Source organism: Rhododendron vialii, chromosome 3a, assembly GCF_030253575.1.
Source record: "Rhododendron vialii isolate Sample 1 chromosome 3a, ASM3025357v1".
NCBI classification, from domain to species: domain Eukaryota; kingdom Viridiplantae; phylum Streptophyta; class Magnoliopsida; order Ericales; family Ericaceae; genus Rhododendron; species Rhododendron vialii.
Genome location: NC_080559.1, coordinates 5,385,132 through 5,399,989, shown reverse-complemented (window position 1 = coordinate 5,399,989; position 14,858 = coordinate 5,385,132). Strand labels below are relative to the sequence as shown.

Sequence of the window (14,858 nt, the reverse complement as noted above, 5' to 3'; positions counted from 1 at the left end):
CGAGTGATGTGGTCCCTCCGTGGATTTAGAATCTCTATGGACAACCTTAAGAGAAGTTATTATAGCTGGTCGAAAGAAGCCATTCTCAGAGTTATGTTCATAGATGAAAAGCCATAAACACATTTATTTTGTAGAACAATTACAACACTAATCAAAATCCGCTTCTCTCAATATGTTTCGAAGACATGATAAACGATATGCAACTATCATGATAATGATTTCTATCTAAGTAATGTTCCTGACGAGCTCTACAAAATAAACAATTCCGATCACTGAAGTAAATTCAAAAAAAAGTCCCCAAATGAACTGCCCCTTTATTTGGTTTGAGTTTTGAGGGAGTTTTTGGATAATGAGTGGAGAGATATAGATAGAGAAATGAGAGTAATAATTGAAGAGAAAGCTTATTGGGGATTATGCGCAGAGAGAAATTGTTAGGTCAGGAGAGCTCCCGATCAATGTAGCAATGGTCTAGTCTCATCTAGTCTCAGCCAATAGTGGGCCCTTTTTAGGCCCAAAATTATGATTGAAATCGCTCACTTTTTAGATCTCGTCTAGAACATTGACCACATCAAAAATCACATCAATCGAATATCATTCGATATCATTTTGAAATGCATTAATCTTGTAAAAAAAAAAAAATGTGCATTACTGGATTGCAACACCTTAACACATTTTTCTGAAACTTAATGCATTTCAAAATGATATCAAATAATATGTGAACAATGAAATTTTGACATGGTCAATGTTCTCAAAGAGATCTCGAAAGTGAACGATTCCAATCATTATTTTGGACCCAAAAAGGTTCTACAATTGGTCGATACCGGACGGGACTGGACCATTGCACACTGGACGGGAGCCTCTCCCGGTTAGGTCGCTGGACCCCAATCAAACACAGTATTCCTCCGGGTCCTACTTCTTTCAAATTTAACCGTTTCGTCCCGCAAAAATTTCCATTGGCGGACGTTCCCACCAAAGCCATTTTTCTCCCTCTGATTGCGATGGCCTCTCTCTCTCTCTCTCTCTCCTCTCTCCTCTCTCTCTCTCCCTCCCCCACAAGCTGTCTCCGAAAGGCGACACTGTCCACATGGCCTCGGGTAACTCGCGTGAAAACCTCAACCATCCTCGCGTATGTACATTTTTCCCCATAGTTTACAGTTACAGATGCTCCAAATTATACACACTCCGCAATTCAATCGAACTTTTTGACGCAAATAAAAAACCTTTACTCAACAGTTTATTCACTGCCCTTCTTCTTCAGTCCCACTTCTCCTCCCTCTCGATCCAATAAATAAAACCCTCAGTTCAATTCCACAACCTTGTCAAATTACGTAATCTTATTCCTTTTGTGTATACATAACAGTATTCGACCCAATTCATATCCGAATCGGATATTTCATCAGGTAATATTTTCCGATCCATTTGTTGATTTAGTTAGTATTTGATGGGTTTTTTTTCAGGTTTTTTTTGTTTTCTTTTCTATATCTACCTCATGTGTATGGACAAGCTTACGCGCTCCTTGACTAATCTTGGATACCAATCTCACTGCCCACCTGCGGATTCTCAATTAAAGCATGATGTATGGACTGGCCCCAAAGCGCATGACTGGTTTCAAACCCAAGACCTCAAGAGGAGCAGACCTTAATCTCAAGCCTTAGACTACGGGGCCAACCCCTTGGGTGTTTTATTATTTTTATTCAGGGTTTGGATCTGTTAATTAGGGTAAGGTAGTGAAATGATTTGGGTTTTTAATGGCAGGGTTTGGGGAAAAATTGATTGCGGAGCTTATCCGATTTGGGTGAAGTGAATTTGGAGTGGTAGAGTTTGCAATTGTTGGTTTTGAACGAGTGGTGGTGCTGATTTTTGTTGAAACTCAGTGGTGGATCCATGGACAGTCGCGTGTATTCTAATACTAACATGGCTCCGTATTTGAGGTTGGTTTTTGTTCGTTATGAAATGCTTCTATTGTCTGTGCTGTTATTCTGTTGAGTTTAGATACTGATTCAATTTAGTATTTGTACTTCAATTCTGTGCTTTTGTGGGGTGGTGGTGTTGTCTCATTTGTAAATCAAGACTCCGTTCGATTCATCTCCTGAACTGGTTTCGTAAAAGTGAAACCCGAACCAGTTCTTGTTTAGGTGGTTTACACTTTACAGTTGGAGATGAGTACTTTTTCCTGCGGGAAAAAATGTTTCTCCCATAAGGTAGAACTAAAAGTATTTTGCAAAACTATTTGTGAAATATGTATTCAAATATTGAACGATATGAATTTATTTAGAGAAATATTTAACTTCTTTCTTCTTTTGAAAAGAAAATTGAAGAATGATGGTAGAAAGACTAAACGAGCAAAACCCAATGACTTAGATTTGTTTTACATTGCACGGACATCAGCAGAAATTGAATTCCTGCATTTGTCTCACACAGCTGGCTCTCTCAATAAACCGTATGCTCAGATTGTTTCATAGTTTCCTTTAGTGAAGGAACGGGGCCTGGGCTTTGATGTACGTTTTGATCATTATTATTTTTGGGTTCTATTTTCTTTACCCTAGATTAGCTACAATATGCATCTCAGGATCATAGCCTTTGCCACTTCTCAAGCTACATCTTTCATACACGTCTCTTTGGCTCAACTAGTATCACATTTCTGAGGCTTGTAATCTTTTTTTTTTTTATCGTAACTTAATGCTTGTCAATATAGTTTATTTGCTGCCTTATCTTATGGAGTTGCTTCAATGGCCATGGTTTTCATCAACAAAGCAGTTCTCATGCAGTATGCATACTCAATGACTCTCCTCACTTTCCAGGTATTTCTTGGAACCATCTTAAATTCCTGATCTTTTTGCTGGTCTAGCATTGCTTTTGATTATGGCTGAACATTCACAATGTTTTTCGAATGTTGCAGCAAGGGGTAACAACGTTGCTTATACACTGCGGTCGAGTGATGGGATACACAAAAGCTAAAGGAATCAACTTTGCGACTGCGAAAAAACTCATCCTAGTTTCATTATTCTACAATGCAAATGTGGCATTTGCTTTAGCAAGCTTGAAAGGAGTAAATATACCAATGTATATTGCTATAAAAAGACTTACACCACTTGCTGTGTTAGTTGCTGGATTTTTTTCTGGAAAGGGGAGACCATCAAAACAGGTTTGTTTTTTCCCCCCCTTGACAAATGTTTTTCTTTTCCACTGTGGATGTATTACTTTCATCAATGGAAAGTAACTTCTATAAGGCTGAAGTTTATCACGATTCACGACAGCACATGTTGTGCTTTTGATTTGGAATTTTGAAGACGCTACTGACAATAGGGCACGACTCCACGCTACTGAGAACTTCTGGTTAAATGCAACTGAGCACTCTTAATTACCAAGGACGAAATAGAACTATAGGAAATGACCTTTCTCAGCGTGTCCTCAGTGTGTCCCCCAACATGTTTGACTAACAGAATTCCATAAAGAGCATCGGAACATGTCAGACACGTGGCCGGAGCGTGTCCCTACATGTCGGAGACGTGTCCGAACACTTTGTACAGATTTCATATTTAATGAACAGTCTACTCCAATTTTGAGCAAAATGCCACAATTAAAAGCGATGTTTTAATGTGCTAGTTCTTCCGTTTTAAGTCTCTGCATAATTAATTTATGCTATGGGGTTATGTAATAAAACAAGTCCATCATCTTGATGTCGTTTACTTGTATTCTGATTATGAAATTTCGAGCACACCCATGACTTTGGACTCTTCTTATATATTGCGTAACTTTCAATGACATTTTCTTTTTCTTGAAGACACAAGTTCTCAAATTTGAAGCATCATATTGTTTTTTATCGGTATTGGATTCAACTAACCAATAATTTTAATTGTTCTTGATGTGAGTTCAATTGAATTATCCTTTGCATGTCCATCTTATTTCAGGTCACTCTTTCAGTAATATTGACTGCTGCTGGTGTTGTTGTTGCGGCACTAGGAGACTTTTCTTTTGACCTTGTTGGATATAGCATGGCCTTTACTTCTGTCTTCTTCCAGGTTTGGTTTTGAACATTTCTTCTTCTTTTTTGTCATTTTAGTTATGAGTTGCGAAGAGCAGGTGCTCTAAAACCCATTTCTGAGCCCTGTTTCATCAATGTGGTTTTGCTTGCATATGCAGACCATGTACCTTGTTTTGGTGGAGAAGTCTGGTGCTGAGGATGGGCTTTCATCAATTGAGATCATGTTTTACAACAGCTTTTTGTCATTACCTTTTTTGCTATTTCTCATCATAGCGACTGGAGAGTTTCCAAATTCTTTGACTGTATTATTTGCTAAGGTGAGGTTCTTACCCCCACCATATACACTATACTTGTTACCAGTCTTGGATGTGTTGGGAAGCAAGAATTGAAACAGTTAATGTGTATTGCTCGAGCAACGAATATTGCAACTGCCAATCAATTTTTGATGCTTGAAATTTTGTCCTGTAATTACATCAAAATGAATTGGTAGAACGTGGAAGGAGTAGGAATCAAATTTGTAAAGAAGTGGATACGATTGAGACTATGAAGTTAGACCTCTAGCATCGTGGAAATATATGTTTATGCATTCAGACACCTAAGCCAAATAATAATCTTTTTATTTGTACCTTGCCACCTTGGAATGACATGGTTTAGTTATTCTCTTGAATGGTTCAAAGTTCGAAGGTTAAAAACAAGACCAATTATCAAGTTCAATATCAGTTTTAATACCATTATCAACAAACAAGCTCCATATGTAGCGAATATCTGCTTCCAGACCTAACTGCTTCGTGCTAGTCCAAGTCTATTTAAACATCCTGAGGTATCAGATCATTGCTTCAAAAGTCGTCACTAATTTCCCGAGAAACCTAGATCTTTGGCGTCTGGTGTCTATTTATTTAGTGTTGTTACCTATGTAGCACCGACACGTCTAAATGATTGTTGTATTCATGCTTCGCATGCTCGGTAACTGCAGCCATTTTCGATAGTTCTAAAATGAGATTGCGGGCTTGTCAGATACATTGGGAACACGTAGGGATACATATAGGACACGCCAATAATAATATTTGAGGGGACACGTTTGTCCCGGTAACATTCTTGTCTCAAGTGAGATATGCATGGGGTCACGGGGTGTTGTCACTTCATAATATATCTAACTTATTTCAAGGTAAAAAATGGTACCAAGTTGTCACTCGTGCAGCATGTGTCTTTTTGATCAACTATCTCTTGACTATATAGAATTTTTAGTGTTTGTTTTCATTTTGTACTGAGTTAGTGTTGGTTTCATTAGTTTTTGGTGTTTATGTATAAAATATGTAGTTGAATAATAATGAAAATATATTCGAAACAGATGTATTTATTTGATTTTCGCTATACCCCATCGTGACAGTGACCTTGTTTAGAATTTCCTTGTCATGTGTCCATACCTTCTTCCTTGTCCTTGCTTCTTAGCTGTAATATTTTCAGGTAAGTTTCTTATGCGAACACCTGGAAGAACAAAAGGAAAAGGAAACATAGAAGAATTAGAAAGAAAGAAAAAATAGATATTGAGTGTTGTAACCATAATAAAAGCCAAAGCAACATGCCTTACTGTTAAACTAGGTTGGATACTTTATGAAATGGGAGGGGGGGTCACAAAAAATATGTAGGTATTAAAATTGTTTACATATCTATACATGTTAGATTGTATTGGCGTTAGCATACTCTTATTTTGTACTTTGTTATTTTCATTCATTCAACATTATGAAGGTTTAAAACAAGTTTTTGTTTGTGCTAAAGTGTATTGACGTGATATGCAATGTTGTTGTAGAGCTCGTTCCATATTGGTTAAGTATCACCTCCAAAACTAGTGTAGGAGCCTGGGTGGCCTTTCTACTCATTGTCAATTGGTTTTGTAGATGCTTTAACTTAGTATCAGAGCTAAACTTGTAAGGTAGAATCTCTTGATTGATTGCTCGATTGTTTGTGCCTAAGTCCACCTAGTCTCATTATCTTTTGTTTACTTCTCCTCGTGCGAGTCAAGGGTCACATAGAGGGCGTTATGAACAAGTGGCAACGAGTGGTTTCAGGTGTCTACAGTATTTGTCATTTGTCATTTTTAGGTTCCCTAATTATGATGTGAAATTTTCATGCCACAATTCTGTTGTTTTCTGTTATCCATTTCATTTTTTTGCATTTGGCTAATGGGATACACATGCATGCACTTTTGATTTCTTGCTCTCATTTGAGTGTCCCTTTTCTATGAAATTAGGATATAAGGCGTAATTAGCATTGAGCTCAATTTCGTTTCTTATTTTGGATGAACAGAGTACATTATCATTTTCGGTGATTGTTATTCTCTCACTGGTGATGGGCATAGTTCTCAACTACACCATGTTCTTGTGTACCATTGTCAACTCAGCTCTAACAACCACTATCGTCGGGGTCCTCAAGGGGGTTGGATCAACAGTAAGTATTCAGCTGCCAATTTCTAACCTTTTATTTTTCTCTTAGCAAAACAAAAACGGTGGTCTTCTAGCATAAATGTTTTATATTATCTGACCAAATCATAATACCATTACCATGAAAAGACTGTAGAAGAGAAACTAATACTCCCATATTGCAATTCTTGATCTGATGGATGAGGGGCTCCCTACCTGAATGTGATGCCCGGCTTGAGTCTCGTTGTTGTGTCCCTGGATTTCCCTTTCCTATAGATTTTGAAGCCTGCATAGGTACATTCATGTTTTTATGATGTTTATTTGAATTCAAGAAGTTGTAATTGGTTGTGCTGCGTGTTCAGACACTTGGATTTTTCATGCTGGGAGGAGTGGAAGTGCATGCTTTGAATGTAACTGGATTGGCTATCAACACAGCGGGCGGCGTGTGGTATTCATATGCCAAATATCAGCAAAAGCAGAACAAGCCAAAGCTCATCTCAGATGTCGAGTCTCATGGGAGGTGAAACCATCAATTGAGGCTGTGTTGGTTATGTGAACTTATGGTAAAGAAGTCCATGATTTCTTTTTCTCTGGTTTTCCCTTAGTTAGTTTTACAATAAAAGATTTTTAACATCGCACGAAATTTCGTATCAAAGCGTTTAAATTAAACAGCATGATGCATTGACTCCGAGTTCTCAAATTTGCCTGTTGAAGGTACCTGAGCCAAAACTGGAAGTTTCTCAAACTCAAATGACACGTTGAGATTTACCTTGCACAACTCTGCAGCATCTTCCTCTTTTGATTCAAGCACATTTTGTATCTCATTAGAATATCTTCATCGAGAATATGGGTAAACCTTCCTCGTGATTGTTTTAGTCTACTAGTCAAAAGACGTGTTCAAGGGCACCCTGCGTTCATTTCACAAGGGGAGACAATTACTGGTTTACATTTTCAAGAAGTCGAGATATTTAATCTCGATTAACGATTGGTTGTAATGTTAACGAGGTTTTGATACATTCGCGTACGAGATACTTTTCTTTCATTCTTTTTTTAATCGGCCTACGAGATTGTTGAACTGGTAACTTTCATTCTCACGAGAAATTCGTAGTCGAGATTTGTTTAATTAAGGCTTTAACAGATTTCTAGGCTTTTTTTGTTAAAAAAGGCTCATACTATATGACTCCTTGTCATCCCTTGATATTGATTTTTGATAGAAAAATTACTTAAAACTTTCGAAAGTTAGACATCAATCCTCGGGTCAGGATGCATTTTCTTCGGATTAATTTTTACAGTCTTTCACAAATATTTTTCGCGTGGGATGACGTGACTCTAAGAAATATTGACAAGCGAAATTGAACTCAAAACCTTAAGATGAAAATTTTTCTAAGTTTCAAGACTTAACCACCCTTTCAATTTCTACGTGATGTCTATTTCAGTCCCATTCATAAGATAGCATAAAGGGGCCCTTAGATTGAGATTTGAAAAAGATATTCTATTTCTTTGGACCAAACATTGTTTTTAATATCCTTTCCTGCTTTAAATTATCTCACTATTGGAAATCGACCATGGAAAAGATTCGATCATGAATGCCAAAATTTAGATATAAAGGCAAGTCCCTATCCTATGTCGACAAAGGTGCTAGAACTTCTAACACAATTGCACAAACACTCACAAATGAATGCCGCTCTACAACACACTCTATACATGAAGCATGTCTGTTCATAATAAAGGTGCTAGAATCACAAACATAATTACGCAAACAAAATGCACAAACACTCACAATTGGTGTAGGGCTCCACACATTGCATACGTGAAGCATGTCTTCTTTTTCTTCTTCTTCTTTTTTTTTTTTATGCCAATGAGCTCTAGTCTTGGTCCTCCCTAGGGCTGTAAATGAACTGAGTCATTCGCGAACTGTTCGAGGCTCGGTTCGGTAAGAGCTCGTTTGAGTTCGATTCGTCTGCTAAACGAACTGAACCTGAACCTAAATTTTAGGCTCGTTTCGTAAATGAACCGAACCTGAGCCTAATGGTATTCGGCTCGGTTAGGTTCGCGAACCTATGCTTAAATTTAATTAATAATTCAATAGGGGTCTATTTGTAAATGTAAAAAATTTTAATGTTGTATATATAATTCAATACTTATTTTTCTCCCAAATTCTATATATACGATCAATGAGAGAGTTTAGGTTCGCTTGAGTTTAATGAGTTGAGCCGAATCAAACCTGAGTCTTGACAATCTCAATTCGAGCTTAGATTCGGCTCGACTCGATTCATTTGAGTTTAATGAGCCAAACTCGAGCCAAGATGTTCAAGTTCGAATCGAACCCGAGCCGAATCCGAGCCGAACTCGAGCCAGACTAGTATCTTAACGAACCCAACCGAGCCGAACCCGAGCCTTGAAAAATTTTAACGAGCCGAACTCGAACCGAGTTGTTCAGGCTCGAATCGAACTCGAGCCGAATCCGAGCCAAACTCATACCTTAACGAACCCGAGCCGAACTTAACAGGGTTCGGCTCGATTCGGTTCGTTTACAGCCCTAGACTCCTCCCCATGTGAAAGGTCAATGTGTTTGGAATTCAAAACTATGGATAATTTTTGAAATTCTTGTTACCTAATCTACTAACACCTCTCTTACAAATACTTGCAATGGTATGGGTTCTCCCACACACTTACAAATGCACAAACACCCACAAAGTCACAATGGATGTGGATATGCATTTGTTCGACCCGGTGTGCATTTGGAGTACACCAAATGTGAGTAAAAACAAAAATGATACTCACACAACAATCCAAACATAACACCAAACACAACATCTCACGTATATATGGGCTCCACACACACTACTATGTGTGAACTCTACATATATGTGAGAGGTTGTATAAGTTTTTGTGTTTGAATCGTTGTGTGAGTAGCATTGTTAAAGTAAAAATGCATTTGTTAGAACCCTCCGATCTACAATTGGTGACGGTGTACAAACATGAAATGTACAAACACTCACAATAGTTTTTTTTTTTTTTTTTTTTTAATAAGGAACCGTTACTCTTCAACATATAACTGAAATAGGGAAGCCCAAATTCAGGAACTCCAGGTTCTCTCCCATGTGGAGTTCTTCTCTCTCTGAACCCCTTTGGTATCAACGCAGGTCCTATGCATGCATTCATAGAGCGAGAAAAAACGAAGAAGAGAACACAGTTGTGAATTGATGAGGGGGGAAAAAACGGTGATATGAAATGGCAAACCCTAGAAGGAACTCCTACTCAATCCTAGTCTCAAATAACCAGAACCCAGATTCCATAACCAACAACAACAACCCATTTCAGATCCAACCCCAATCCCTGTTCCAAACAACAACAACAACCGTATCTTCTTCACTGAAGCTGTTCTTGAATAAACCCCATGCCTTCCCTTTCCTCCTCTTCTTCTTCCTCCTCCTCACTTGGGTCTCTCTCAGGCTCCAGCACTCTGCTCACTTCTCTTCCCCTCCCCAGTTTCTGACTACTCATCAATGGAGCGGAGAACGTGATGGTGGTGGTGATAGTGAGGCCAAGGTTAACCTCGTTCGGTTTGCCGCTGGTTATCCTTCCCCTGTCGCGAAAGACGGCCGTGGATGGTCGGTTGACCCCATCGCCCTCGCCCTCCGCTCCAGCATTTCAGGTCTCTCTCTCCCTGCCTCACATCCCATTGTTGTTATGTATATTTGTCATGTTATAGTTATTTGAGATTTTGAATTTCGGAGTATGAATTTCGGAGTATGGATGATTGGTGTATTAAATTTTTTCTCAAGTACGGGGGTCTTTAGGAGCCAATTGTTGTTTGGATTCTGGATTATTGATTTTTGGACTATAATCAGAATGTGTAAAAGTGTTTGGATGACATGTGTAGAATATATTCTGCAGAAGAGTAGTGTTTGATAATTGGTAGTATTAACTGGAAAATAGATTTTCGTGTGCTCTTTGACCATTTTGTAAAAGTGTTTGGACGGATGCGTAGGGATGGTAGTAATGGTCAAGTATTATGTGGATGAAGAATGGAAAAAAGAGAATCCAAAAAGCCCCATTAGGGTATTTTTGAGTTATCTATTCTTTAGCTCATTTTGCAAAATGCATTTTGACCCAATAAATTTTCTAATTGGCTCTCAAACATCCATTATTGGATATCGCACAATGCATAATCTGAAATCAGGGCTCCCAAACACCCTCATATGTATAGCTGTAATTTCGAGGGAGATGATCTTGTATTTTATTTTTTTGTAATACAGGAGGAGCAGTGAATTGTGCTTCGGTTCACCTTGGTGAGATCCGCCCTGGTGGTGTGAGGGGAAACCACAGACACTATACCTGTAATGAAACATTTTTAATCTGGGGGGCTAAAACCTTATTCAGGGTATGCTTCTAAATGATGCCATAATCGATTGCTTTTGTCTTTGTATTTTTTATATTTGGATACGACACAAAAATAAGAAACCAGTTTCGAAGATGAGATTGCTTCCAAATTATGCCCAAGTGGTGATATAATCGATTGCTTCTTTTTTTGGGTACTATGCAAAATTGCAAATATATGAAATTAGTATAGAAGGTGAGATTACTGGATGTTTGTAGATAATATGGTCCTTACCCAAGAGCTAGTAGTTTGCTATATCATATACCCAAAATCCAAATATCTGTGCCCGTGTGGGTTCACAATTTGCTGTACAAAAGTTTTTAAGTAGTAAGTCAAGCTTTGCATTATGGATAAGTAATCAATCTTGTCGAGTAGCGGATTGAGAACATAGGACATGTACAACTTTCCAGTTAGTTTTGAATGTGGTCGTGAGCTAGATTAATTTGAAGAATTCCGCGCAGAGACATGGTTTACTCCCTCCGTTCCAATTTGTGAGTCCCTTTTCGGGAATCCAACTATTTAAGAAAGGCTTATTATTGCATTGTCGGATTTTTTAGTTTCCAATTTTGCCCCCAATTAAATAGTTTTCAATTATTTTATGATGGCATTTAAATTAGCCCTGCAATTTCTGGCGCAAAAGAAGTAGTACTTTTTCTCTACAATTTCGGCGCCCCTTCAGGAATTTGAATTTGACTGAGTCTGTTTTCCTAGGATGGGTGGCAATCAATTGTAGGGAAAACTGAGTATGATGTCATTTAAGTTTGGAGAAGGAAGGGCAAAATGGGAAAGTTTGAGCTTTTTTGGTGTTCACTTTTGGAAATGGACACTCATTTTGGAACGTCCAAGGAAAGATGGACCCTCAAATAGGAACGGAGGGAGTATTTAGAACTAACTATCTAATACTTTGCCGGTGGTTTTGGCTCACATTTGTGTATGGTTGATTTATTGTATTGCATTTTATGGTGCCTATTGAGTTCACAATTTGCCATATAATTGTCCAGATTAGTGCATCATATTAGATGTTAGACTATTCTGGTGTATCTAACTGTGAAAATTATGAGCTCAGTCTTTGGTTTCCAAAAAGATGAAGTTTTATAAATGGAAAGCACTTCGGTTTTTGTTTATTGCTATCACTAAAGGTAGTTCCTCATAGAATTTGCTGGTGTCTGTAAACTAGGATAGACTTGCATTTGTTCAAGTATTGCTACTAGCTTCAGCAATTAGTGCTATACTTACCGGGGCGGTTCTAGTGACCCCTAAAAAACCCTCTAAAAAACCCCCCAAATTTTAATCTCATAGTTCCCGACCAAATTTTGATGATCCGAGCCGCTCAATGTGTTCATAATGTGATTTTAAGGGTGCTCACGAGAAATTGGCAAAAAAAATAACCGGGAAAGGCTTGATTTGAGCAGTTTTTTATTGAACCGTTCAATAAAGTTCAATAAAAAACTGTTCGGATGATGCCCTTTCCGATCATTTTTTTTGTTGATCGGCTCGGATCATCAAAATTCGATCGGGAACTTTGGGGGGTTTTTTTAGGGGTCCCCGGAACCACCCCGATTACTTATAGTACTTGTAACTTGGTTCCTTTTTATTTACTTTCTACTTTTATGTTAAACAGTACTACTCTCTGTTTGCTTTTCTTATTTTTGTTTCATGAACTTTTTTTTGTTGAAATGGAAATGATGGCAATAAAGTAAAAGGTCTGAGCATGATACAATGGTGGTAGCATTGAGATATAAGACAAAGATGGGAAGAAGGAAGATGGCGCATGTCCTCGTTTGAGTTTTGACACTGAGACTTTCGCAACCTCTTCTATAGCAACTACCATGCTTTGGCTTGGTGATGGGTTGATTTTAAAGGCATGGGGTTACATTCTAGCATTGAATGCTAACTTAGATTTCTCCCAACACTGAAACCCCATTCTTGGATCATATCTCAACTGCCATCATGGTTCCTGCGTTGATCAAACCTTCATGCTGATCCTCTGTTATTTTCCCCTCTCTTCCTCTCTGTAATAGACATTTGCACTAATGGATGCACTAAGAAAAATGATAGAAATTCACTTACTGGACTTTGTAACAATGTTTCCACTTACCTAGTTGCGTGTCCCTTCACGTTTTCCAGAAGCAGAAAATTAAATCAAATTAGACTCTAGGGTTAGATTTGTTTGTGTTATATATTCATCTTACTATCCCAATAGAACTTACAATGTTCATGTTGGAATTTCTGCGATGGATCGGTGGGCCTCTTGCTGGAGTTAAATTCTTCTATTCGTAAGCGAGCTGATTATATGATAGAACCATAAGAATTTTTACACCTGTCACATGCAGCCTTCTTTCTGGGGTTTGTATTTCATTTTTATTGCCTCTGTCATCGTGAAGTGATTTTCTAGTATGGGGTGGAGGGGTTTATGTTTAAAGATAGTATTATACTTTAAGATTTTTTTTCTCCGTTTCTGCCCTCTCATTTCCCCTGAGACTCAGATTGAGAGAGAGATTAAGTTTACAGGACGTTTTCTGCTTAGTAACTTCCTCTATCTTGTTAAGCAGTGAATCACACTCACCTGAACTTGTAGCCAGGTAAGACGCTGAAAGGCCCCAGGGTCCACGCTATGTTTGGTTTCATGACATCTTGCACTCCATCACTAGTGATTGATCATCAGGCATGCTGCTTTTGTCACATGGACATGGAGACGGAAAATATTTCGTGTCTTACATTGTATCATATTCTTTCGAAGCAAGTCCTTCTGACTTAGCATTCTAACTATCTGCAGCTGGAGAACAAAGCTGTCGATAGAGGTTATGCTGAGGTAACTATTGGTGCTGACGAGGTTGCTGTGGCAGCCAGCCCCCATGGAACGGCACATGCTTTAGTTAATGTGGATACTGCACGGAGTACATTCTTCATGGGGTGCCAAGACAGTATAATTGATTACAGTAACTCTACTTCTGATTTCAATGTCTGGAAAGATCTGTAACTGTAAGTGTTGTCTTTATGCCATTTGTGCATGTTGCTGTCTTGCGTGCGTTAGCAAATTGTCATTGTTATGTCTGTCCCGCATGAATTTCAAACTACACAGTAGTGTTGTACACATGCTATATCAGTGAGATTGATCAAATATTCATGTAAATATGACAATGTTGCTGTTCTATGCTGTACTTTATCATACTGTTCCCGATGCCTTGTGTTTGTTATCTGATTGGAAGTTAGGGCCTTGTGTTTCTGAACAAATATGATGTCAAAAAATAATTTTGATATGTGCCTCTATACTCAACTTTGAAAGCGTTTATCTGAGTACACCATTGCATCTTACCTTGCCTGCATAGCGTCGTAACTTGTTATGCGAGATCCCAGTTGATTTGTATAGAGGGATAGTGGCCTTGGTGAAGAGTTTGAAGACAGAGTTTGGTTGAGGGCTGCTCTTTTCGACAATTCTATGTTGTGGATAAATGATCTTACTTAACTGCATCATCCTCTCCCTACGGCTTAATGCTAAAGTCCTCTGTAACTCAACGCCTGAGTTCTTTTACAATCTAATATATTAGGATGCAGGGTACCCGTAATTTTCTTAAGCCATGTTGTATGGACTCTCCCAAATGTATAAAGTACCACTGCCACGGCACTCGATACTTTGGATAAGAGTGTATGAAATTTTTGCACCACCCACCCACCCCCCCCCCCCCGTCTAGTTGCACATTCTCCATTGTAGTATAGTTGGTATTCGTGTTTGCCATAGACGATGCATAAATGGATATATAGATCTGTTACTCCTTGTAGATATCATACATATCGTGTATAACACAATAAGTATTTTGACGAATATGAACATTTGGACGTACCCTGTGTCCTTGACAGGGAATTTTATGTGAATCCGAGACGCATTGGGTTGGACCCCAAGTCGGATGGGCACTTATAAGACTGCAATTTTGTACAAAAGGTCGAGGAACACAACTTCTAGACACAATTGTGTCCGGTGCCATTAAATGTTTGTGCATCCACATTCATCCAACTTGTGTTAACTTCTCTTCCCTAAATGGGTATCCGCTGATTCCTAGGCCTTCCTGGTGGT

At 38.5% G+C, this 14,858-nt stretch overlaps 2 protein-coding genes across 4 annotated transcripts; both read left to right on the top strand.

Annotated features, from left to right (window-relative positions):
* Positions 1-957: 957 nt before the first annotated feature.
* LOC131319299 (UDP-galactose/UDP-glucose transporter 7) lies at positions 958-7,456 on the top strand. Of its 3 annotated transcripts, none has more exons than XM_058349486.1 (8): positions 958-1,400; positions 1,756-1,931; positions 2,696-2,801; positions 2,900-3,145; positions 3,912-4,022; positions 4,144-4,302; positions 6,290-6,430; positions 6,765-7,456. In XM_058349486.1, exons 2-8 carry the CDS (start codon positions 1,885-1,887, stop codon positions 6,924-6,926), a joined length of 972 nt encoding a protein of 323 aa, XP_058205469.1. In that variant the 5' UTR covers positions 958-1,400; positions 1,756-1,884; the 3' UTR covers positions 6,927-7,456. The 3 variants fall into 3 exon arrangements, with proteins under 3 accessions (XP_058205469.1, XP_058205470.1, XP_058205471.1); XM_058349487.1 differs by lacking the exon at positions 958-1,400 and adding an exon at positions 1,594-1,676; XM_058349488.1 differs by lacking the exons at positions 958-1,400; positions 4,144-4,302 and having other exon boundaries at positions 1,705-1,931.
* A 1,959-nt stretch (positions 7,457-9,415) lies between these two features.
* Positions 9,416-13,938, top strand: LOC131319261 (uncharacterized). Its single transcript, XM_058349439.1, has 3 exons — positions 9,416-10,060; positions 10,665-10,789; positions 13,563-13,938. The coding sequence occupies exons 1-3, from the start codon at positions 9,637-9,639 to the stop codon at positions 13,764-13,766; spliced, it is 753 nt and encodes a 250-aa protein (XP_058205422.1). The 5' UTR covers positions 9,416-9,636; the 3' UTR covers positions 13,767-13,938.
* The last annotated feature ends 920 nt before the right edge of the window (positions 13,939-14,858 follow it).